The sequence below is a fragment of the Rhinolophus sinicus genome, linkage group LG03 (assembly GCF_036562045.2).
Source record: "Rhinolophus sinicus isolate RSC01 linkage group LG03, ASM3656204v1, whole genome shotgun sequence".
Classification (NCBI taxonomy): Eukaryota; Metazoa; Chordata; class Mammalia; order Chiroptera; family Rhinolophidae; genus Rhinolophus; species Rhinolophus sinicus.
Window position 1 is genome coordinate 61,346,386 of NC_133753.1, and position 27,053 is coordinate 61,373,438.

Genomic DNA, 27,053 nt, shown 5'->3' on the forward strand with positions numbered 1-27,053 from the left:
TTTTACTTTATATAATGTCTCAACCCAGAAGGGTCATGTTTATTATCTTTTTTCTCAGTCACAACTCTCAGTTAAATGTGAACTCGGTGTCTGTCTTATCTACTTCTATGAATGATTCCTGGAATAGAAAGAATGCTTAGTTAAAAAAAAAAAAATCAATGTTTCATCACCAAAAGGGAAAAGGTGGTTAAAAAGGCCCGAAGAAAGAAGAAACAATGGGAGAAATGCTGAAGCGTTACAAATATCCAATTAATTAGATAGCATTTATTCTGAAAGAAAAGAGGAATACATTTTTGAGGGAGTGTATGGGTGATGCTTGAAAATTGTGTTAATATCCTTCAGTGTGGAAATCCTACTTCCAAGAATCCTACAGAAATATTTTATTTGTTTATATGGAAAGATATGTATACAAGGAAATAAATTCTGTTTAGAATAGCAACATATTGTAAGAAACCTAAACACCCTCTAATAGGAGAATGATAAAGGATACATAATGACATATGGTACATCTGTACAATGGAATAATGTTAGCATTGAAAAGAATAAATATGATCTACATGTACTGCCATGGAAATATATATATAACTAGGATGTGATCCCATTTCTGTAAAATTAAATCTATGTGTGTAAATATATATAGTGTGCATGTATTTGCAAAGATATACTCCAAATTATTAACAGTGGAGGCTTCTAGGAAAATAGGGTTGAGGTAAGATCATTTGTTTATCAGCTGAGTAAAATCTCCATTGTAGAGGAGAGCAAGTAACTAGCAATGTCAAGAATACCAGCATAGAAAGCCTAAGCCCAGCCAAATTAGCTAAATTAATCAGAGTTGATCATAATGCAATCCCTCCATCCCCCTGCAATGAACTTAGCAACTAAGAAAATAACAAAGTACAAGGGCAACACGGTGACCAAGAACATTATAAGAAAATACAGCATCACTGTGATTAAGGAACAATAGTCTTTGGAGCTCAAATCCCCATGGGTCAGTTATCTGCATTTAGGTTCTGTTGCTGCCCTGAGCCTCAATTTCCTGCCAAATGTGAGGGTGAAATGAGATAATGTTGTGAAGCTCAGAGCAGTACAACCCTCCATGACATTTCCCTATGCATCTGCTTGTCAACTCTGTAAATTCAGAGATGAGATCAACTAGGACCATATAAATGTGGGTGCGATATGAGGTGAGTGGTTAAGGGGGATGGGGAAAATATTTTTTTTAAGAAGCTAGAATAAAAATTTTTTGAACCTCACTTCTCAAGTCTGGGAAAAGAGAAGAGCCTGAAGGAAAGGCCCAAAAACCTGGAGGAAAAGGAATTAGCAACATAAGGTAAAGATCCCAGTTGATTTTCGCCTTTGGGAGCATATTTCAAGAAATGGAAGCCTTGAAAGAATTCATTAACAGAAGTTGTCAGCTGTAGAAGTAATCATTAGAAACAGTGGGGACATGAACACAGAGAAGTGACCTAATAGCAGAGGTCTAATTAACTGTTATATCACCTACAATACTTTGCGAACTACTGAGACAGTAAATGTTTGACAGTGTTTTAGACAGCAGTATACTACCAAAAGCTGATGAAGCTGGGGAGGAAACACTTAAATCCACATGTCTCTAAAACAAGATTAAAATATGACTTAAATGTTCACAGAAATTAGCAGGAATGATAAAATTATTCTGTTAAAGCTTCTTATGGTAAAAACCAGTTTAAAAAACTAGAAAGATGTGGTAATGCTCTCTTCTGACCTTGTTTAAAAGGACCCAGAAAACACCAAGTCCTCCATAGAAATCACAAGACAAGGGTGGGGCTGGGAGCAAAAGAAGGAAGTAATAAGACAAGCCTGATGAAGAAAGCACAGACATTATAATCACAGCCATAAACGAATACCAATTGAATTCCTCTGAAAACGAAAGGGTCATTCACTTGATTCAAGAACAAAACTCAGTGCCATGGAGTCCACAAACGTGGCTAAGACCAAAAATGCAGGTGTGCAAGGACTAAAGGGAGGTGCCAAGGACTGCCTCACTGGGGGCGGTTACTCAGCTTGTCATGACATAAAAGAGATGATAAATGTAAAAGACCAAAAGAGAACACAAGAATGCAGTGTCATGCTTGAAGCATGCAAACAGCTGACTTCTCAGAACCAGCGATTCCACTCCACAGTTCTTCGGGCCCAGTGAGTGACCCTTGGGTCCACGATGTAACGGACTGTTTTGCCTAGGTTTCCAGGGGTCTGCCAGGGGTCAAGGGTAGGGTTGTAATTGTTTGAGAGTGCATGGCTCCCTTCTGGAAACTGGGAACTGTTCCTGTTCCTGGGAACCGGCCAAAGGCTTTCTGGGAATGGAGAGTGTCCTCTGCCTTGGGAGCCTTTGCCACCACTTATGCTCCTCTGTATTTAGTCTGAAAGTCACAGTGAGTTGTGAAATCCTTAGTCATTTTCTTAAATAACAAAACTGATATATGACCATGGTAAAAAAAAAAAAAATTTCAGTCAATAGAGGAATTTATACCGTAAAAAAATGAAAGTGCTCCTGTTGTCCTCTCCTCAAACAACACAAAACCCCAAGTCTTCTTCTCCAGAGTTGACAGCTTGGTGTCTACCTTTCTAGACATTTTTCCTCACATATATACAAACATATGTATGTATGTGGGGGGATCTGGGGAAAATTATTTAATCTCTGTTCCTCAATTTTCTCAGCTTTAAAATGGGGGGAATGATATTAATATCATAGGGTTATTTTGAGGGTGAAACGTGTTAAGATATCTAGTATTCTCAGAAAAGTGTCTGGCCCATAGTAAGGACTTGGGGTTAGCTGTTATGATTATTCTCTCATTCTTTTTCACAGCAGCTTAGTATTCTATTGTATAGATGACAGCGATACTAAGAGAGGTTTTAGTGACCCCACCACAGATACCCAAGAACACATACAAATTAAATGGCTCTCCTAAAATTAGTAGGGGGCTGGGCCCAGAACCCAGGACTCTGTTTCTGATCCAGTGTTGTTCTTACCCTGCCACAGGTTCCCCCCAATGCCCCTTTAAAGCCAAAGAGGTCTGGAAGGGGAAGCTGGTCCCACTCATTGTCCCTCAGTGAGACCTAGCCAGGTTGCCCCATCTTATTTGAACCCCCAGCTGTCTCTAACGTATGTCTCTAGGGCAGGAGGCCCTAGGCCTATGTGAGCCTCCTCTTGCTGTGGTCTCTGGATATGTCCCTCCTGGTCTTTGGGACTTGACCTCCCCTTCTACACTGTAAGTCACACGGAGGACTCCCATCCACTCTGGGGTTAGCTCAGGCTGATTGTCAGGATGGCAATGGCTCAGAGCTGAGGCCTTTTCTGCCACCCTGGGAACTTCTCACATACTTCCAAGCACCTCAGCAGACTCCAGGGTCAGAGCTGGAAAAGTCTTGGGGATCACTCACCCTGCTCATTTACCAGGTGAAGAGATAAGGTTTGGTGAGGGAGGGGCAGGGGCAAAGCCCTCATTAAGCACAATCATGGTGCCATTCCCCATGCCAAGGACTTCAAAATAGCTTCCTTCTGTCCCTATGACAACCCTGAGGTAGGTAATGTTTTTCCTATTTAAGGATGAGGAACCTGAGACTTGAAGAACTTAAATGAGTTGCTCATGGTTATGAGGAAACAGAGTAGCCTACTGTGTACCTACCTCTTTCTTGCTGTAGGGAGCCCAAGACATCCAAATATCCCACTGACTTCTTCCTTTACCACTTCTTCCAAATGCCAGCGAGTTTTCTTCTAGTCTGGCCCATGACAAGACATATTGGATGACAGAAACTCTTTCCCAGCCAACCACCCCAGCAATGTCTGCTTTTCCTTGGAAACTTAACTTCCTCTGGAGCCCTATTCTGGGAGAAGTCAGCATGGATTTAGGGGACCAGTGAACAAGGCAATGGGTGTTCCTGAGGTTCTAGTTTTGTTGGATATGCAGTAAGATGTGGGACTTTCATATGTGGTACCAGGGGAAGCCAAGTCTGGGGTTGGCCCAGGAGAGCTCAGGCAAGGCCTGTCTTTTCCTATACTGAAAGCCCAGCTGCTCCCCAGAACCAGGAGTCCCAGACTGCAGAATTCCCGCTGAGTCACTTTCTTGACTTTGCCCTGGATTACTAATTCCTTCTCCTCTCAGCTTTTTCCTCACCCAATCTCTTTTTCGGGTGATGTGTTGTCCTCCATTCTGCTTACTAATAAGTTTTTCCAGAAGTTCGTTAGGATCATAAATCCTTGATACTATCTATGCTGGCAGTTTCATCCCATCCCATATAATGGGTGACAAAGGAGATAATTTATTTCAGTGTTCCTGAAACACACAGCACTAATATGCACGCACACTGAAAATCTGTATTGTTAGGCTATCTAAGCACAGCATTAAATATATATGTGACAAGAGATTAAAACAACAATGTGACAGTTGTATTTGAATGACTCAAAAGACAAAGTTCCTTAAGAGACCTACAAATTGCCATACTCTTGGGGTCTGAGAATCCAAAATTTGCATCTTAATAACTACTCCAATTCATTCTATACCACATGGATTTGTATCTACTTAAGAGAGGTCAGGTCCAAAATGGAACATTCTACACACCACTGTCATTTCCTCTTGGTAACTTATTAAAGTCTGGTGAATGGTACCCAGAGTCCCCTGGCATTGAGGTTTGACAGGGTGGGGAGAGTCTTCCAGTACAAGTTCATTGATCAGTTTCACTGCTCCACAGAAAACCAGCCACAGTTCCCTATGAATCCTATGCTACCCCTTAACAGGGGCTGTTTGTTGTCAAGTCCTGGCAGTATCGTGTTTCCCCAAAAATAAGACCTAGTCAGATAATCAGCTCTGTGTCTTTCAGAGAAAAAATTAATATAAAACTCAGTATTATATTACTTTATATTATAAAGACTATATATATTATATTATATTATATTATATTATATTATATTATATTATATTATATTATATTATATTCCTGGTCTTATAGTAAAATAAGACTGGGTCTTATATTAATTTTAGCTCCAAAAGACGCATTAGAGCTGATGGTTCAGCTAGGTCTTATTTTTGGGGAAACACGGTAGTCTCAGAGTTAGAAGGGACCACTGAGTTTACTAACAAGGAAACTGAGGCCTGAAGAAGTAGTAACCTGTCCAAGTTTATAGATGGTGAGGTCCAAGCTTCCAGCTTTCCCAAGGTTGGCCTGAGGCCAGAAGCCAGTGGCTTCATGGCTCCATCCTCAGCAGCCCCTGAAAGGTGCCCCAGAGTCTTCCTACATTGTACATGGTATGGGACACCCCCAATCTCAGATTCTTTTTTTTTTTTTTTTTTTGGAGAAAGCAAGGAAAGGCTTTATTAAAGTCAGGCATCGAGGAAGCTAGCGGCAGTCTCAGATTCTTACATAGTCTCAATATCAATATTTTGCTTTCTTGTCTAACTAAATCACTTTTAAAATGTGTACACCCTTCAATCCAACTATTTTCATTCTAAAACATAACTTCAGGAAATAAGTCAGGAGTACAAAAATGTATGCAAAGGAAGTCATCACAACTTTGTCAGAAGACAAAGCCTTAAAGCACTCTCCAAATACCCAAAATATAGTGATTTGCTTTATAAGTGATAGTACATCCACAGAATGGGATATGGTGGTTAAAAATGATAATGTGTATAATTATTGACATAGGAATTTAAGACTTTATTAAATGAAAATAAATGCAGAATAGTGTGTGGAGAACAAACGACCTAATTTCTTCAACATAATAATGGTATTTAAACAAAAATGAAGAAGGAACTATACGTGAACTTAAGAGTGAGTCTACCTCCTTCAGGGGCATTTCTATTGGAAGCCTGCCATCTAGAACTAAAAAGGGAGGAAGCCCTTCTCATTCCACATTCAAGCAAATTTGGGCACGACTGAGCTGGAAGGAGAAAGTTTTTGAGAGAAGGCAGCTGACAAGTCTGGCCCTGGACTCAACAGGACTCAAGAGAAGCCCAGTGGGCTATGTGGCTGCTGAGTGCATGTGCTGTGTGTAGACAGAAGTCTGAAGATCCCACCGTCCTCCAGAGAAGACGAGAAAAGCAGTGTGTGAGCAAATTACCTGGTTTCTCTATTTCCTTAGCTGTAGAACAATCTAATGTATTTGGCTTGGTGTGAGGATTAGGGATCATTAATGTAAAGCGACCCTCTGCCCCCAGCTAAAGTGAGGAATTAAAGGCTGCAGCCTAAGTTATGTCACAGCTACTATTATATTTTGTTGTGTATAATGCGCACTTTTTATGCCCAAATTTGTGAGGGAAAAACACAATCTAGTTGTGGTGGGCGCAGCTCACTGGCCCATGTGGGAATTGAACTGGCCACCTTGGTGTTATATGCACTGCACTTTAACCACTAAACCAACTGGCCGCCACTATATAAATGTTTTGAATTCTTTTATTTATGCTTATGAGTTAAAAGTATAACTCTCGAAATCAATGATATCTGTATGTAAAATAATGCTCTGGAATACAATAGGTTTTGTTGAACTTTCGATGAACTTGCAACGACAGAGTCCCTGGCCTTCTATGATGTGTAAATACCGTAAATTTGTTACTGGTACATAAATTTCTTGTACCTTGTATCTGTTCTTGTGTTTTGTAATTATTTGTTACATAAAATTTCTTGTACCATGATATTAAAAATAAATGCTAAAATTTCCTTTATAATACAAAACAAGTACCTAAATGTAAATAAATATTTGAAAATGAAAGTTTTCCTGAAAATGTGGGCCAAAAACGTAGGTGTGCATTATACATAGCACATTATACATGGCAAAATAGGGCATATGCTCATTCTTGACTAATAATCTTTTTTCATTGTTCAAAATCTTCATTTATTCAGTTGTTTATCCATTTTTCCCTCCCCTCCCCCTACCCATTCCCCACTCCAAAAATATGAACTCCAAGAAAGCTGTGGTGCCTTCCCTGGCATTTTGCAGAACCTGGCATGTAAATGATGCTCTATTAGTATTTGCTTTATGAAAGAATTAGTCTCTTTCCACATGGATGTGCCTTATCCTGCTTCCTTTGAAAGGCTAAGAAAGATAGGGAGGAAGGAGGTAGGGTACTCTTTTGAGTGTGTGCTCTGTGGCTGTTTCAGATGTCTGTTAGTGAACCTAACGCTCTTTCCTTGGCTCTGGCACAAGACTTCCGCTGGCTGGGGAAGAGGGAGAGGGCTCTGGGAATTGCGGCCCCTGCACACTTGAGCCCCGTGTGCCAACCCCTCCCCCCATGGTCAGGCTTTTCCAGTGAATCTGCCTTCCCAGACACAGGTGAGGGTTTTCAGAGAGCCTATGGCTGTTCCCCAAGCTGAAAACCTCATGGGCACAGTCTTCAAGGGGCTCCCCTTGGCTTCAGGAGCCTCCTAGAAGCAGAGTGTGCTGACTGGGGAGGGCGCTGGGGCCACAGTCCCTTTGCAGGGAGGCCGAGTGCTCTGGCTTGGATACCCAGGAGGTCTTCTGAGTTAGATGGGGCTGGCTTTCCCCACAGAACAAGATGTAGGTCTTCATTGGGACTGGGGGCTCAGGGTGGCTCTGGAGGTGCTGCCAGGAAGAGCTGTTTCCAGAGAGCAGTTGATAATAAAAGTTAGATGAGCTATGGGGATGACCTTCTGATGGCGGGCTGGTTTCCCACCTGAACTGGTCTCCAGGTCTGTCTTAAGGTCCATGATGTTGGGGCTGGCTCTCTGGTCCCTGGGATTTTCTGAGGGCACCATTGCTGCTGCCACAGCCCTGGCCCAGCATTGAGTTGACTAATAATCTTAAAGTCACAAATGGGCATAATGTGATTGGCCCCAATTGTTACACAAGAAAATTGAAATAAGGTCACAACTTTAATAAGGTCAGAGATATCATTCAAATGGACAGAAATATACCAAGAGGCTTAACTGGCTATGAGAAGGGGAAAGGTTTTCTGTTTATAATTACCAGAATTACATGGAATTAATTGTATAATAATCATGAGTGAGTTTGAGCTTAGAAGGGGATGCTATTCTTGTAGAGTGGAGAAGACAGGTGCACTAACCAAACCCTCCTGGGCTCATCAGACGCACGATTTAAGGTCTCCCATTAGGACTCCTCATGACTCTCCTTAGGTAGGTGTCTCCTAGTTACCTGGTGACAAAGGAGCCTGTAGTGGCTGCCTCTGAATAGTGAAAGGGTAAGAGTGGGGAACATTAGGAAGGTGGTTCTTTACCTTACAAAGTAAATTACACAGAATTCTCAGGGGTTGAAAAACAGGCAACCTTCAAGCAGTACTGATGTTCCCTGACATTTGGGGAACGCAAGCAGGTTTGACCTCACATGGGATTTTGGTTTTATTTGATTGGTTTTAATATTACCCTAGACCCAGGAAGGTCAGTTCCTCATTCTTTTTGTCATAAAACCAAAGAGTACCTATGTCTAGAAATACTGTGCTCTAAGCTAAAACTATTGCCCCTCATCCCAGACTCTGAGCTGCAGATTTTCATGCAAATTAGCTTCTGGGCCAGTTAAGTCTTGATAAAGTTGTGTCTTCATAACTCAGTCCCCACTCCCCACCTGGCCAGGAACCAGGAAACCAAAGGACAGATTTCTTCCCCTAACTCAGGCACTCCAGGAAGAAGGGGATTTCCCAGCACCTACCTGAACTTGCTCCACTTGCTGAACTTTGCCCAGCATGAATAGGTCATTCTGGCTACAAGCTCCCCCAAACTATCCCTACTTGTGTTTTTAAGGCACACCAACTCCTCTGTGCAAGGCTCTCTGCTTATAATGAATTATTTAATTATTCTTACTACTTAAAAGAAACTTCTGCAAAGACCAGCCATGCGGCTCCAAGATGCTGAGAAGGTGGGGATGAGGGCAGAGCCCAGATAATATCAGGGATTCTGATCGTTGGGGTCGCACTTGATCATGACTTTCAACCCCAGCCCGTTTTTGGATGTTTCAAAGGCCTCCAGAGCTTTCTCCAGAGGAAACCTATGGGTCACTAAGGACTTTACATTCACAGACTTGGACTCAAGCATTGAAATCGCCACTGGCCACCTGTAAAAGATCACAAGCATTACATTCAACCTTCAGGAGGAAAGAGCCAGGCCCCCCAAACTACCAAGTACAACATCAGCTTGGCCATATTTATTTATAGCACTGTGGTTCTGCAAGGTCAATTCTACAGACCAACAATGGTGGAAATGATCTTACAATTTGTTCCCAAATTCTCCCTGGCCCCTCTGCAATGTCTGCCATGAAGCCTAGAATTCCCTTGGCATGAAGGCATAGAACATATGGAAGCTACTGAAAGGCAGATAAGCCTCAGGGAGTCAGCCCAGGATAATCCAATCACACCCCTTAGCAGCTCAGCAGTTTACTAGAAAACAGGTACTCTGCTGAAGGAATGGTTTAACTCTGAAGGTGGGCATGAGACACTGGTGGGGAAGGTGATACTGGACAGACGTCCCCAGCAGGAGAGGGGGTGGAGTCATAGAATATGGGGTGGGGTGAATTAAGACCCTCTCACTTCGCAGGGTGTGCCCAGGGGCTCTGGAGTGGGAACTAAGGGACTTGAGTTCTTGCTGTTGTCCTTCTCTCCTTCTTCACTTTAAAGAGGAAAATGGAGATCTGGCCACTTCAGTAAATGTAAAAGAAAGGGCCTGGGTGATGAGTGGTAGACACCCAAAAAGAGCATACTTCAAAATCTTCTTCCTTCCCTCCCTCTTTCCTCCCTCCCCCTGCCATCTTTGCCTTCCTGTTCTTTAACCTGGAGTAAATCCTCTCTTTGGAACCATATCATATCATATCATATCATATCATATCATATCATATCATATCATATCATATCATATCATATCACTGTCTGTGTGGCCAGGGAATGCGCCTTATAAATAAATAGGCAGAGACTCTTGGTCCCAGAGGCCTGCCCGTCCTGCTAGCCGCTCACCACCCCACTCACCCACAACAAACTCACGTGTTGCAGTATCGAAACACGCCCTTGATATCCACTTCTCGGATGGCTGCATGCACTAGGGGTACATTAGTCATCTCAGAACCCAGTCCCACAAGCACCAGGGTCCCACCAGAACAAGTGGCCTGAGGAGGAAGTAAAAACAAGAAAACCAGGAAGATAAGAAAATGCAGACTTCCTACTCAAAACAACACTGTCATCACACAATTATCTTCTGATTCCATCAGGTGAGTATCCAAAACTTCCAGGGAACATGATTCTTTCTATACTGCTGAACTCTTCCACACGGCGACCAAACACGAGAGCAGCAAAGTAAACATTATCTTCTTTAAAGATCCTGAAATAATATACTTCACCAGTGTATTATTGGAGGACCAGGCACAGAGGGAGCATCTTCCACTGTTCACAAAATCCTAGGAAATAGCCAAGGTTCTCCAGACCTGTGAGAATCTCCCCTACAAACAACGCTGATCTTCAGAGGTCCCCCGAGCATCTTTCAAAGCTTTACTAATTCAGTACCAGGTGCTGGTTTCATCCACTTCCTCGTCTCAGCACCCGTTCCTCCTCCAGAGTGCCCACCCCACAAGACAGGATTTTTGTCAAACCTCTAAGGAGCCACCCTCTTGGTAGAAAACTAAGCATTATACAAATGGAGAGGGCTATTGGAATTTTGTGGTTTAAAAATTGCCTTATACATGCAAGCTGGCATTTAGAAATATGTTTGTTCCAGAGACATTCATCCTGACCGATACTATCGGTCACAACGGATTTTGTCTTCCTTGAACATCTATCTGCCTTATCAGTTTCTTCCTTGGAGGAGGCCAGAGAGTGAAGTTTCCCTTGACAACCTCCACATAACTCCTCCTGAGTGTTGTGCCTGCTCCAGAGATTTTTGGAGATCATTGTGCTTGATGTTATGAGAGAAAGAAAAATGGACAATTCATTCCAGACTCTGAGGGGAAGGACATACCACTGAGAGAGGCCTGCAGCATGGGGGTGATGCTGGTATTTGTACTTTTCAGCTATGGGACCCTGGATGGTGCCTCTCAGCCAGCTTCCTCCCGTGTAACAGGATGATGCCCCAGCAGCAGGGCTGTTGGGGGTACCAATCACAGTGCTTGGCATAAGGAGGCTCATTGTTTGGCATGTTTTTTTTTATTATTATTGAAGAGCAGTCATTTACAAACCACCTGTGACATATGAACACTGTCAGTAAGGGGGAGGTATCTCAACTGGAAAATGTAGCTGTCCCCACTGGGTAAGTGGAGGAGAGAGGTCAAAGGTATGGGTGAGCCATAGAAAACACTCGACTTGAGAAATTTTCTAGGAACAATGTTTCCCATCAGCATTTCCTCTCCATCTGGTAAAAAGGAGGAATGTTGGGCCGGCCCGGTGGCTCAGACGGTTGGAGCTCCATGCTCCTAACTCCGAAGGCTGGCAGTTCGATTCCCACATGGGCCAGCATGGGCCAGTGGGCTCTCAACCACAAGGTTGCCGGTTCAATTCCTCGAGTCCCGCAAGGGATGGGGGGGCTCCACCCCCTGCAACTAAGATTGAACACGGCACCTTGAGCTGAGCTGCCTTCCTGATGGCTCAGTTGGTTGGAGTGCAGGCTCTCAACCACAAGGTTGCCAGTTCGATTCCTTGACTCCCGCAAGGGATGGTGCGCTGCACCCCCTGCAACTAGCAACGGCCACTGTACCTGGAGCTGAGCTGCGCCCTCCACAACTAAGACTGAAAGGACAACTTGAAGCTGAATGGCGCCCTCCACAACTAAGATTGAAAGGACAACAACTTGACTTGGAAGAAAAGTCCTGGAAGTACACACTGTTCCCCAATAAAGTCCTGTTCCCCTTCCCCAATTAAAAAAAAAAAAAATGTTAAAAAAAAAAGAAAAAGGAGGAACATAGTCAAATTGGCCATACCAAGCTGACAGGAGGCCAGCAGTTTGGTGACCATAGGCAAAGGAATGCCCGGACTACCTGACCATTGTTTTGTGGGTGTGACCTCTGCACCAAGGAGATGACATCGATTCTACCCTAAGCATTTGCCACTTCTCTTCATCAACATTATCTAGTCACAATCTGACAGGAAAGTGACTCTCAGGTATGTCCATAAGGTGACTTAACCTAACCTGCCTGCTAGAGGGGTGGCCTGTAGCATTCTACAGCACCTGTCATGCATGATGGCTCCACTCCCCACTCAGGAGAGGCCCTTGGATCACATTGACCTCCACGTCCACCTCAGGTAGCCTGGCCTCCACTGTCAACAGTTGGAGATGCCAGCTGTTCCCAGATGCTCTCCAGGCAGGAGAGAAGAGGAAGGAAAGCCTCACATTGTGAAGCCATATCTTTTAGTGCCTCTCTGTGGAGTGGGGGGTCACTGACCTGTCAACAACTTAAAGACAGTAGATACACTTTACTCACTGTCATAGCCCTTGAGGTGCCCAGCACAAAGCTGGACACAACATGTGCCAAAGGTATGTCATGGGCCGACTGACTACACGTAGACCCATTGCCCTCTGAGTTTTGGTTTCTCTTTGCCCCAAGGTGAAGGTGCCACCTGCTTCTCCCTCCTCCTGCTGCCTCATCTGCCCTTGATGACATGACATGACATCTTGGTAGGAGGGCAGGGCAGCTCTGTTAGGGTGCCAGGCCCAAGGGCTGTGCCACACAGCTCTATGGGTCAGTTTTCCTCAGAATTTCTTGCATGGTGCAAAATGCCCCTGTACATGATCCAGTTGTGACTCAGAAGGAAGAAGGAAGCCCAAACTGCTATGGGGAAGCTGTTTGGAAGGCAGGGAAGGAGTGTCCAGTGGTGGCAGTTGTCACCATGGCTCTCCCCAGCCCTGCCCCTCCACCCTAGCATAGTTGCTCACTGGCTCCTTGTCCCTCCCTTCCCTTCCTCTCCTAAGCAATGGACAGAGTAGGAAAAATGCAGGCATTGGAGCAGTGTGTTCAAGGCAAGTCACTGGGCCTCTCACACCAAAATGTGGAAAATGACTAATTTCATGGCTATGGCGCAGATCAGTCATCATATTTATAAAGCATCCAAAAAAGACCTAGCACACAGTGGGGTTTGGAACCTAGAAGGTATTTTCTCCCCTCTTTTCCTCATACTCTGATCTGTCCATGCCAATCCCCTTCCCCACACCCCTGCCAACTTCTCATAAATTACTAGTGGGTCCCTGAGGGGCGAATCAGATTATTTGGCAGCTCATCTTTTCCTAATTTTGGGAGAGGATAGCAGTAGTCAACTGTGACCCTGAAAATCACCACACCTTGTGACTGACTGTCACTTTATATAAATGACTCAAACACCACAGTTTTCCTTATTAAAACAAGATAGGGATTTCCCATACTTAAACTGGAACATGGTTCCCTGTTCCTCCTATTGATCGCTTCATTAAGAGCACAACTTGTATGATCATAGATATTGATCACGACAACAGTCCCATCCTAAAGATGTGGATCATTTAACATCTTTCAAGGCTCACGTATGAGTACCATGTTTCCCCGAAAATAAGACCTAGCCGGACCATCAGCAATAATGAGCCTTTTGGAGCAAAAATTAATATAAGACCCAGTCTTATTTTACTATAAGACCCGGTTTAATATAATATAATATAATATAATATAATATAATATAATATAATATAATACAATACAATACAACATAATACCCACTCATATTTTAAGACCGGTCTTAGACCCGGTCTTATATTAATTTTTGCTCCAAAAGACACATTAAAACTGATTGTCCGGCTAGGTCTTATTTTCGGCGAATCATGGTAGGACCCCTGACTTCTACTCAGTTCACTACCCTGCACCAGTTCCCCAGAGCTGCCCTCATCTCACTCACATAGATGCCTGCCTGGATGGCGGTCTCTGCCCCTGTGCACTCGATCGTGACTCCTGGCTTGCATCCCAGGAGGCTTTCTACTTTATTGGCGATTTCCTGAGGACTCTGCTTGGAGATCTGGAGGACGAAATCAGCCCCGGCTTCCTTCGCTTTAGACAGCCGAGAAGCAGACAGATCTAAAGTTGAAACAAAGTTTCTTTCAAACTGAAAAACTGGATGGCGGATTAGGGAGAACATAAAAATGGCGGCGTGGGTTCTGATGGCAATGGAGGTCTGGTGTGGTGGGTGGTGTCGCTGAGCCCAACACACATGCTCTCTACACCATCACACGCTCCCCGTACACACCACACATCTACACACGTGCACACTTTCTCAAAGTTATCTTCTCTTCACACACATATACGCTTTCACAGATACCTACTATACACACTCTCTGATACCGTCTCCTCACATGAAACACATATACTCTTCTACATTCCCTCTCCACCATACATCCATGCACACCCACATACCACACACCTCTACACAAACATCCTCTTATAAACATATCGTTCATCCCACTAGCTGCATAGCACACACACACACACACACAGCCTCGTTGGCTCCTGGGCTTGGACCAAGGGCTGAGCCTCCTCTTGGGACCAAGTAGCCAGTATGGGCATCTCAGGTCCATACATAAAGAGCCAGGTCCTCCTCTTCACAGCAGCCACCCTCTCCCAGCAGCTTCAAGAGACCCCTCCTGAGCCCTGACTTGGTCATCCCCTGGGTGGGCTTTTCAACCTTGGAGCCAGGAGAAAAGCGGAGGAGCCCCTTCTAGAAACCTGGGACCCCAGGGAGGGAATAGGTTTCATGCCCCTGCCCCAAACTAACTATAGGCCCAACTGTTTCCCCCTCAAGGAGATTTAAAAAGAAGAAAATCTTACCAGTCACCACCACTTGAGCTGCGCCCATTGCCTTGGCCACAAGCAAATTGACCAGTCCAATTGGCCCTACATAAAGCAGGAAATAGGAGACACTTTTTTGAAATATGAAACATCAGCTCTCCCCCTTGTCTAGGCCATAAACAGGAATCATGTTTTTGTGCACCTCTAGCATCTATCTCAGTGCCTGCCACATACTGAGACATTAACAATTGTTTGTTGAATACATGAGAATTACTCTCTACATGAAATGTGCTCCTTGTGCTAGGTTCTATTTGATTCTCTCCTAAAACAGAATCAGAAAATATCCACTGACTCTTAGGGTAATATCACTGCTTAGGGATGATATCAACGAACCAGAGGGCTAACGGAAACATTTGTTCAGAGAAGTCTCTGAAAATCTGGATACATTTTCCTGTTCTCTTTGACCCCTATCTTCTTAGAACCTATCATACCTCCCCAAGTAGAGACAGATCATTTTTAGGTACTCGCTGAGGATCACCCTGGAGGGTGTCCTTAAGTGAGCTGGCTCCTTGGGTTAAGGCAGCTGTTCAGGCAGCTCCAGGGTGTTCAGGAGACTAAGACTCAGCCCTAAGACAACCTGCTTCACCAGATTCCGCATGCTAGATGACATGATGATTTTAATCATCAAAACCAGACCCACAAAATAAGGTTATACAGAATATCTTTGGGGATTTGCTTTTTGGACTCCTCCCTTGAAAATAATTTTGTGAGTTCCCACAGAAAGCAAAACACTGGAAAATACCTGAAATGACCAACAAACAGATGATCAAACTACAATGGGACACTGCACAGCTATTAAAAATTATGTCACAAATCTTTTGTTCACTGACATGAAAAAATGTATACAATGTGTTGTTTAAAAAAAAGAGTAGGTTTAAAAAAATTAAGCATATTCAGTATGATCTCATTAAAAAAAAAGAAACTAAGAGTCTATACCAAAATGTTAACAGTGATTCTCTCAGGCTGATGGGGCTATGGTTAAATCTGTGTGTGTGCACATTTGATGTATATGACATCTTTTTTTTTCCTATGGCAAAAGATATTACTTACGCAGATTGTTAAAAAATCTGTCATCTGTGCAACAATATGGATGGACCTAGAGATTATGCTACGTAAAATAAGTCAGACGTAGAACGACAAATACCATATGATCTCACTTATATGTGGAACCTAAGGAACAGAATAAATGACCAAACTAAACAGAAATAGTCTCAGAGATATAGAGGAAAAACTGATGGGACGAAGGTGGGGGTGAGGGAGATGGTGAGGGGATTAGAAAACACACATTGGTAGCCACAGTATTGACTTGGGGATACGAAAGGCAGTCTGGGGAATATAATCAATAATGTAAAGATTTTGTGGGGTGTCAGATGGGCACTTGTCTTATTAAGGATACCACTTCATGGACAGTGTAGATGCCTGACCACTGTGCTGTACACCTGAAGCTGAAGCTGAATAATATTGAATGTCAACTATAATTTAATATATATATAGTCACGGGATATGGAGCACAGCATAGGTAATAGTCAATGGAACTGTAACAGCTATATACGATGTCAGAGGGGTAATAGATTGGGGGAGGAGGGTTATCACTTTGTGAAGGGTGTAAATGTCTGTTGTCACACAGCAGCATGCCTGTCTGTCCCCTTGTACCTACTCTTAAAAAGAAAGAAGAGTCTGTGAGACTATTCCTTTCAGGGACATTGTTTTACCTTTATGTCATCTCTCTGTTTGGCCCCAAAGGATGGCTGGCTAGCCAAGGACGGATAAGATTCCTGAAGAAAGGAACAACCTAAGACAGGCACAGTCATGTGGGGACCACCAGTAGAATTCACGGGGTTGATAGAGGTGGGCATAGACCCCCACCTTCCCCCATCTAAGGAGAGGTTCTGCCTGGACTCCCACAACCATCCATGATTCTTAAAAATTGGCCATTAGTAGTAACAGACTTACAAGATTGTTTTTATACTATTCCCTTGCATCCTCAAGACTGCCCTAGATTTGCATTTTCAGTACCTTCTATAAATAATTAAGAACCTATCAAAAGATATCAATGGAAAGTTCTTCCACAGGAAATGCTTAATAGTCCCATAATTTGTCAATTTTTTGTAGCTAGAGCTGTTTTGCCAGTTAGAGTAATATTTCCAGACTGTTATATCATTCATTATATGGATGACATTCTCTGTGCTGCATCTTCTACAGAGATTTTAGCTAATTGTTTTAAGTTACTCCAGGAATAGCTCGAGAGTCAACAGGTCTCTGTATAGCTCCTGATAAGATTCAAACTACAACTCCTATAAAATATCTCGGAGCTATAATGGATAGACAGACCATCTGGCCTCAAAACGTACAAATTAGGAGAGATCAAATCTCCACATTAAATGATTTACAAAAATTATTAGGAGATATTAATTGGCTACGTCCTACTTTGGGTATTCCTACTTATGCGCTTAGTAACCTATTTGGTCTTTTGTGGGGCCCCCCTCAACTAGACAACCCCCGCACTCTAACCCCTCAGGCCAACAAAGAGTTAGAATTAGTTGAAAAAAAATTCAGGATGCTCAAATTCAGCACATAGATCCATCTCAACCTTTACAAATTTTGATTTTCCCCACTCCACATTCACCTACAGTGATCATTATTCAACAAAATGACCTGGTAGAGTGGCTGTTTCTGCCTAACAATTTTGTTAAGTCACTCCCAAGTTATGCAGAATTAATTTCAGAACTCATCACGAGCTTGCACCAGAGTGCTTCATTTAAATGGACAGGAACCAAGTAAAATAGTAGTTCCTTTTAAAAAACAACAAATAACACATTTAAATATTCATTCTGAATCTTGGCAAACTGCGATTTGTGAATTTTTTAGAGTAATTGATAATCATTATCCAAAAAACAAATTATTTCAGTTTCTTTTAAAAACCAAATGGATTTTACCTAAAAAGGTCAGATAAACCCCTGTTCCGCAGGGTCATGGTCTTCACTGATGGGTCTAGTAATGGTAAGGCAACAATTGTCAGTGAAATGGGTCAACAGATCATACAAACTAATTGTACCTCTGCACAAAGAGCAGAGCTAGTAGCTGTTCTAACTGCTTTAAAAAATTTTCTTGAGTCTTTAAATATTGTCTCTGATTCTGCTTATGCTGTACATACAGTACAAAACATTGAGACGGCATCTCTATCTTATAATTCAAACCTGTCTTTCCAACTTCTTTTTAATCAACTCCAACAAGTTGTAAAAAACCGTCAACATTCATTTTTTATTACTCATATTCTTGCTCATACGCCTTTACCAGGATCATTGATGCATGGCAATGCTATTGCTGATTAATTAGTAAAAAGTGCCCTAATTACCGAGGCAACCCATTTCCATTCTTTAACTCATATAAATGCTGGTGGCCTCCAGGCCCACTTTCCTATTACTCATAAACAGGCTCGACAGATTGTTCAAACTTGTCCAACTTGTCAAATTCTTAATGCCCCACAAGAGTGTCATGAAGGGGTTAATCCCCGGGGTTTAGTCCCCAATGCTATCTGGCAAATGGATGTGACACATGTCCCCTCTTTTGGACGTTTGTCCTTTGTCCATGTTACTGTGGATACTGCCTCTGGCTTTCTTACTGCTACAGCGCAGACAGGTGAGACTGCCGTACACTCCTGCCACCATTTACTTGTCTGTTTTTCAATCATGGGGCTCCCTCAAGCAATCAAAACAATGGCCCTGCTTATATCAACACAAAGTTTACAAAATTCTGTGAACTGTGAAAAATTAATCACACCACAGGAATGCCTTATAACCCACAAGGCCAAGCTATTGCTGAATGTGCTAATTATACTTTGAAAAAGCAGCTTCAAAAACAAAAAGGGGGAGACAGCAAGGATCCTCCGCAAGTTCAACTAGTTAAAGCCATGTTTACTTTAAATTTTTTGAATTCTTCTGGCTCTAGCACAGAACCGCACCTTGGGCGCACAGCTGCAGAAAGACATTTTAACAATCTCCATAGTCCTAAAGCTTTGGAGAATGTGCCCATTTGGTGGAAAGATATTCAAACTAATCAATGGCAGTTAGGAAACTTGTTAACATGGGGACGAGGTTATGCTTGTGTTTCTCCAGGACCAGAAGAACATCCTTTGTGGGTGCCCAGTTGGTGTATCAAACCATATCATGAACAACGCACTGAAGACCAGCCTGATAATCAACCGTGGAAAGAACCAACAACAGAGGACAAGTATAGATGGCTGCAACCACTTACAAGATCTGAATATTGAGGCTCTGTGGGTGTGGGAAGGTTCCCCCACAGTCCATATTATTCTTCAACTTTTTCATCAGATTTTACATAGAACCTAAAGATTTATTGGACTCTTATTTGCTGCTATTGTGGGAATAATTGCTATAACTACGGTCGCTGCCATTTCTGGAGTAGCTCTACACCAAATGGTACTGACCACTGAATTTGTACAAAAATGACATGAAAATGCTAATAAATCTTGGAATCAACAAGATAGATCCGGAAATTAATGTTAAATTAGCTGATTTAGAAACTACTGTTATATTTCTTGGTGATCAATTGGAAAATCTCCATACTATGGTTACTTTAAAATGTGATTGGAATATGTCTACCTATTGTGTAACCCCTTTCTCTTATAATCAAACTCATACCCCGTGGTCTGAGGTACGAGCTCATCTCCTGGGACACACACCTAATCTCACTGTGGACATTTTACAACTGCAACAAGAAGTTGATCAGCTGTCTAACGCCAAGCTTCAACTCCTCCCTGGAGAGGAGGCACTTTCTTCGGCTGCAGAAGGACTCTCTACTTTGTACCCTGTCAATTGGGGAAAGACTTTGACAGGAGCGTTTGCTGGTGCTATTGTTATTCTGTTTATTGCTCTATGTTTATTTTGTTTAGTCCTCAGAAGTGGACAAAAAGCCCTCTGAAGGGCAATGAATGAAGAATCTGCAAGGTCTGTGTTTCTCACATTTCAAAAACAAAAAGGGGGAGATGTTGTCACGCAGCAGCTTAACCGTCTGTCCCCTCCTGCCTACCCTTAAATAAAGAAGAGTCTGTGAGACTATTCCTTTCAGGGACATTGCTTCACCTTTATGCCATCTCCCTGTTTGGCCCCAAAGGATGGCTGGCTAGCCAAGGACGGGTAAAATTCCTGAAGAAAGAAACAACCTAAGACAGGCACAGTCGTGTGGGGACCACCAGGAGAATTCACGGGGTTGATAGAGGTGGGCACAGCCCCCACCTTCCCCCGTCTAAGGAGAGCTTCTGCCTCTGTGCTGTATTCCTTCCCACAACCTGCTTGGGAAGTGATAACATCAGTTCTCCATCTCAGTACGTTTTCAACATAAAGGTTTTGTCTCCTGGGGAGGTACAAACAATAATTATTTACAAATCATGGGACTTTTGACAGGCAAGGGTGATTGGTTTGAACCAGTTTTCTGGTATCGCGTATGAGACTCACAGACGTAGTAAAAACAATGCTACTTCCTTGTATGTGCATCAATAAAAGCCACAAGGTGGCCCGATTTGGGGCTCTCAGTCCTTCGAGGTTGTGAGACCCTTGGCCCCTATTTCAAAACTTTCTTGATTTCTGTTTCTTTCTTAACCCTTCACCGCCCCTTCTCGTTCTCATTGCCCGTGTTGCGCTGGATGCGACAAATGTCTAACTATTACATTGTTTTGTACACCTGAATCTAATTTAAAAAAAATCTGTCACCTGAAACCAACAGTCTGCTGGCTCATTGAGGCAAGTCTGTTCTATACCCGTCACCCCACTTAGGAAGCCCTGCGGTCACTTATCTGGCCCTGCCAAAGAAAATCAGTCACAAAAGTGTGTGAGGATTAACTCAAAATGGATTAAAGACCTGAAACCATAAAACCCTAGAAGAAAACATAGGTGGTGAACTCCTTGATATTGTCCTGGTGATGATTTTCTTGGATTTGACACCAAAAGCAAAGGCAATAAAAGCAGAACTAAACAAGTGGGAAAACATCAAACTAAAAAGCTTCTGATCAGCAAAGGAAACCATCAACAAAATGAAAAAGGTAACCTACTAAATAGGAGAAAATATTTGCAAATCATGTATTTGTTAAGGGATTAATATCCAAAATATATTTAAAAACTCATATAATTCAATAGCAAAAACACAAACAATTCCAATAAAAAATGGGCAGAGGATCAGAATAGACATTTTTCCAAAGTCACACAGATGGCCAACAGGTACATGAAAAGGTGCTCAACACCACTCATCAGGGAAATGCAAATCAAAACCACAATGAGATCACCGCAGACCTCTTAAAATGGCTGTTATTAAAAATGCAAGCAATAACAAGTGCTGGTGAAGATGTGGAGAAAAGGGAATCCATGTACACTGTTGGTAGGAATACAAATTGATGCAGTCATTATGGAAAAAGTATGGAGTTTCCTCAGAATATTGAAAACAGAACTACCATATAATCCAGCATTTCTACTTCGGGATATTGATCCAAAGATAATGAAAACATTAATTCAAAGATATGTGTACCCTCATGTTCATTGCAGCATTATTTACAATAGTTAACACATGGAAACAACTTAAGGGTTCACTGATGGCTAAATGGATGAAGAAAATGAGGTATGTAATATATACAATGGAATATTACTCAGCCACAAAAAAAAGAAGAAAATCTTGCCATTTGTGACAACACAGATGGACCTTGAGGGCATTATGCTAAGTGAAATAAATCAAACAGAGAAAGGTAAATGTCACGTCGAAATACTTGTATATGGAATCTAAAACAAAACAAAACAAAAAGCCCAAGCTCATAGATACAGAGAACAGGTTGGTTACCAGAGGCAGAGGGTAGGAGGTGGGTGAAATGGGTAAAGGGGGTCAAAAGGCACAAACTTTCAGTTATAAAATGATTAATGTACAGCATGGTGACTATAGTTAATAATATTGTGCTGCATATTTGAAAGTTGCTAAGAGAATAGATCTTAAAAGTTCTCATCACAAGAAAAAAATTTTGTAACTAAGTATAGTGATGGATGTTAACTAAACTACTGTGATGGTCATTTTGCAATACAGTTGACCTTTGAGCAACGTGGGTTTGAACTCTGTAGGTCCACTCATAAGTAGATTTTATTCAATAAATATCATAAATTAATTTTCTCTTATGATTTTCTTAATAACATTTTCTTTTCGCTAGCTTACTTTATTGTAAGAATACAGTATATGATACATAACATATAAAATATGTGTTAATCAACTGTTTGTGTTATTGGTAAGGCTTCTGGTCAACAGAAGGCCATTAGCTAAGTTTTGGGAGAGTCAAAAGTTATACCCAGATTTTTGATTGCGCAGGGTGTTGGCACCCCAGGGTTGTACAAGGATTAACTAATTGTACATACAAATATCAAATAATTATGTTGTGCACCTGAAACCAATGTTATATGTCAATTATACCTAAAAAAAAAAAAAAAAAAAAAAAAAGGTGTCTGAGGATCACCAGATCACACCCACAAGGAGTACGAGCACGCTGTCTGAGTCACCAGAAGTTAGAGGCCTAAATGCTTCAGTCTGAGGCAGCCAGGGTTTGTTCAGGCGGCGGAAAGCAGTTAGCTTTGAGCCCAATGCAGAATGCTGACTCATGGTGGCCTGCACTCCACTCCTTCCACTGGCCGTGTGCACGGCCCACCTCACTTCTGGATAGACCAGAAGACTACTTCTCCAGTATGATTTGAAAGTTCCAAAAGTTGCTCCTCTCTTTGCTATCAAAAATATTTCCCTAGTTTCCTGTCAAAGGTTGAAAAAATAATCCCAAATTGCATTCTTTAAATGAATAAAAGGAAATAACAGCAGTTACTATCATGTCTGCAGATATTAGTTTATTTAGCAAAGTGCTGGTCACTGAGGAAATGAGACATTGTAATCCTCTCCTACCCAGAAAGATCCTAGGACCAATTTCAGCCTTAAAGGGGGAATGAGGTGGGCAGAGGGGTCCCCACATTCCTTTTTATGAATTCATAGCCCGGGTGCCACCTGTTTCTTACCAGCTCCACACACAAACACCTTGCTCCCCAGGGTGATTCCAGCTCGCCGGCAGGCATGGATCCCGACAGACAGTGGCTCAACCAGGGCCCCTTCCTCAAAGGTGACATTGTCAGGAAGCCTGGGGAGTCATTCAACACACTCAGTTAGTCCCTCTGGGTTAATAACAATAGTTAATATTTATTGAGCACTTATTTATGTGCCAGGCAATGCACCAAGCTAAATTTACATATATTCACTCATGTAAATCTTCAGAATAGTTCTGTAGTAGGTACTATTATACCTGTTTTGCAAATGAGGAAACCGAGGTTGGAGCATTAAATTACTTGTTCCAAAGTTTCTAAACTAGTGAGAGGCTCAAAGCGTTTTTATTGGAAAACAGACATGTCTGATTTAGAACCCATGACACACTGTTCCCCTCTGAAGATGGTTTTCTTTGGAGAAATCACTTCAATGAATACCAATACGTTATGTTTTCTTTAATATGCTATCCAAGATCAAGTATGGTGTGGCTGTCACTAATAAATGAAAAATTCATTTAACAAGAGGTTAACATAGTCACATTCCAGTATCTCATGTGTTTGATAGCCTTTCTGATTTTACTTTAGCAAACAATCCCAACTACTATGTAGCAGCTTTGCAAAAAAGTGATTTGTAAGCTAGCGCTGTTCATTTGTCACCCCTCACCCCCTGACCCCCTCCACAACACATTCCAGAAGAACTACATCTGATGGCAGCAGCTAACTGGCTGTCCCAAGACTGGTTAGGATGAGAAAAGGACCTGTCTCCCACAGCTGATTAAATGCTGTCACTTTCACCACTGGGTTCTTGGTTTTCACTTCCAAGTCCACTGGCACCTTGATCCTATTAATAATCCTACTGATGATGACAGCAAACATTTGAATGAGGCTTTACAGATTAGAGAGCTTTCTCATCCATTATCATTTAATCCTCACCATGACCTTGTCAGGTGGGAAGAGCAGGCTTTATTTTTACCTTTATTCTACAGAAGAAACTGAAGCTCGATGACATTAAGAGACTTGCCCAAGGTCATAAGGCTAGTGAGTGGAAAAGCAAGGCTTGAAACCCAGGTCTTGAGTCCACATCCTCTGCCTGCCCCTATCAGCTGCCTCTTGGTACAAGCAGCTCTGTAATTAATATCTAATTTCTGTTAGTTCCTAACTGTCTAGTATCTATTCAGTGCCCCCAAAACCTCCACATGAAAACCCTCAAGTTCCAAAAACAAAGGTGTCAGCCAAACCACGCGTTCATCCCCATGATCCTTCTGTCACTGTTCGTGATCCCCAAAGAATAACAAGACCTGCAGTCAGCCTGGCTGCTGCCCACCACCCTTTCCTTCTCGCGTCCCTTTTGCTTCTCTCATATCATTGCCCCCACTCCCATCTACCTTCCTGCTCTGATTGCTGTCATCACCCCTTCTATCCACCCAATTACCCAATCAACTCTATATAAAGGAAAAAAGTAGAAATGAAATGAAGACTCCCAAACTCTCAAGGACCCCTAACCACACTTCCTCAGTCACACCTGCTCCTTCCCACTTGGGATCTCCCTCAAAACTTGTATTGGCTCTAAGCCGAGGGTGGCCTTTGGTCAGGAACTGTGTGCTCCTCTCTCCTTCCCTCTGACTTGCTCTTGTAATAAGAACACCAAGGAGAAATGTGATTAGGGGTGACGCTGAGGACTGTTACCTGGGAGAATATTCTACTGATTAGGCAGATGCTGCCTTTTCACATATGCAGCCACAGCCAGCAGCATGGGAGGGCAGCCTGGCATGGAGGCAGAAGCATCAGGCAGAGTCCTGGGGCCCAGCACCTTTGCCACTGACCTTGAGAGAGAGTTACTGGGTCCTCCTTCCCCAACCTTGTTCAGTGGTGGGGAGGCGGATGAGAGGACTCTAAGCTTCTTCCCAGCGCTAATCTTTCATGACTTTATAAACACCAGAGAATGACAAGGCAACTTGGTGATTTTCACAATAGGGTTCAGGGAACAGGCAAAAGGGTTAAAGAATGATCAAGAAGCCAAGAAGGAAGCAGGAAGATAGAATGAAAATAAGGTGCACAGGAGAATAAAGAGGCTGTGGTAGTGTAGCAATCCTCACAAAGAGAAACCAGAGAGGAGGGCTTGGGCCCAGGGCTGGGCTGGGGACACAGGCAGAAAGTCCCCTGGGAGGAGAGGAGAGGAGAGGTGAGGGTTGCATATCTCCTAGAGACAATCCTCAGTCCTCTCATAGTCAGCCAGCCAGAACACCCCCTCCCACACCATTCCCTACAAACTACCCCTCACCCCTCCCCAGCCCAAAGATCCCTTTCAGGCCTAACCTTGTACCATCCTCCAGACGCAAGGCCACGGCTGTGACATATGATGACACCACTTATTGAGCACCTCCTATGTGCCAAGTCCCATGCTGAGTAGTTGACATGCCTTTCTCATTGAGTCCTGTCAATAGTTCTATGCATTTCATTATATAGGTGCTATTATCATCCCCATTTTACAGGCAAGGATATTGATGTTACAAAGTTTAAATCACTTGCTCAAGGTCACACAGTTGGTAAACAGCAGAGACCAGTAGTTAGTCTAGAGCTTTACCACTTTGCTCTTCTTCCTCCCATGAAAACCTTGTTTGGCATCTTGACTTGGAAAGGGCTCAGGAAAGGCAGACTCTGCTCACACAACCTGCTTTCTTCTAGAGCATGTTTGGGTATTGACTTAAACTCATCATGAGGTCTCTGGCCTGTGACTCCTCTCAAGGTTTCCAGTGGGCACTAGAAAACTTAGATCAGGCAGACTGCCCCTGTGATTGGCACCTGGCCTCCATCAGACAAGCCCCATCCTGGCTGACAGAGCCACCACTGGGGCCAGGTCGGGGTGGGAGAAAAATGAGCCCAGTAGGGTCAGGAGGAAAGGGGCACGTCAGCACCCAAGCTCCATGGGCTGGGGGCCATGCAGAAGGTACAGCACTTTGCTTCTGCCAGACAAAACTTTTCACCCTAAAACCATTTTGAGTGTTGGGGTAAGGCAGTAAGCACAGGGCATGAGCTTGAGAATTACAGCCACGTTGGCTTAACTCCTGGCTCTGCTCTGTGCCCCAGCCAGTTAGCCTCCTCTTGCCTCTGCTAACCCTTGCACAAAACTGCACTACTGGTGCCCACCTCACCATTAATTCTCCTGAAGGTTAAATAAGGTAAGGCATACAAAGTACTTACTAGCACAAGACCAGGCAAGTAGTAATAATAATTGTGATTTCACCTGCATTGCCTTATTTAATAGTCGCGTGATTAAATGAAACTGAAGCAGAGGAAACTTAAGTCATTTCTTCAGTCACTCACTAGGAGGGAGTGGATCCAGGGTCCCACAGCTCAGAAGCTGGCTCCATGCCATGCTTCCTCAGTAAACCCCAAATGTTGCTGTCATTGTTTGTTGTTGTCATCAAGGTCACTGTTATTATAAGTTCTCTTTCCTATAACTGCAGTGGAAACCAAGAACGGAGGACAAACCACAACAAGGTATCTCCAGGATGGCTGGAGAGGAATGAGTGACTTCAGCAACAATTTTGTATTACTGCGCACGGTGAGGGGAAGTTAGACTGAAAGACTAAAACCAAGCACTGTGAGTCCCTCTTAGCCCTGGTCAGGCTACCCTCCCTCCACACCACCAAGGGCAGGCCTGCGGAGGGGATGTCTTATGTCTGGAATTAAGAGCTGAAAAGAACAAAGAAGTCACCACAGGAAACTAGAAGAAAGAACACCAAACAAACGGAGGGGGAGAGGTCCCACGTGGCACAGCTGGGCTGGACACTAACTTGTAGCAGAAGCTGGCATTATGCTTATAGAACCGGCAAAGGTTCCCATCATCAGGGGGTGTGGCACAGAAGAAGATGGATGGCGACAGGTTGTATCGTCCAATCTTGCAGAATTCATCAGTTTCTCGGGGAGCACCAGGCTCGATGGCAACACGATCTCCTGGATAGGAAAACACAAGCAGAGGCAGAGATGCTGTGAAGGTGTTCAGGCTCATGGGCAGATACCAGTGGGGAATCTGGCCGAATGAGCCACTCTCCTACCTGGTGATCCACGTGATCTCCTACCTGGGCCCTAGGCAAGCCCAGCCCGTCAGTGCATCCAAAGGAAACAAAGGACACAGCACAGACTTACACTCTGAGAGATAATGAACTTCTCCACAGACTGGTTCGATCTGCCCTTTTACCAACTCATGG

General features: G+C 43.1%; 1 protein-coding gene across 3 annotated transcripts in view; it reads right to left on the reverse strand.

The window, feature by feature from the left end:
- Positions 1-7,844: 7,844 nt before the first annotated feature.
- SORD (sorbitol dehydrogenase) overlaps positions 7,845-27,053 on the reverse strand; it is a 41,477-nt gene continuing 22,268 nt past the window's right edge. For all 3 annotated transcript variants that reach the window (XM_019725308.2, XM_019725309.2, XM_074327811.1), the window contains 6 exons: positions 26,640-26,799; positions 22,822-22,940; positions 14,756-14,821; positions 13,833-14,008; positions 9,975-10,096; positions 7,845-9,055 (listed from right to left, as the gene is read on the reverse strand). In XM_019725308.2, coding sequence (XP_019580867.1) covers positions 8,890-9,055; positions 9,975-10,096; positions 13,833-14,008; positions 14,756-14,821; positions 22,822-22,940; positions 26,640-26,799 — 809 coding nt within the window. In that variant the 3' untranslated portion in view covers positions 7,845-8,889. The remainder of the gene's footprint in view (positions 9,056-9,974; positions 10,097-13,832; positions 14,009-14,755; positions 14,822-22,821; positions 22,941-26,639; positions 26,800-27,053) is intronic.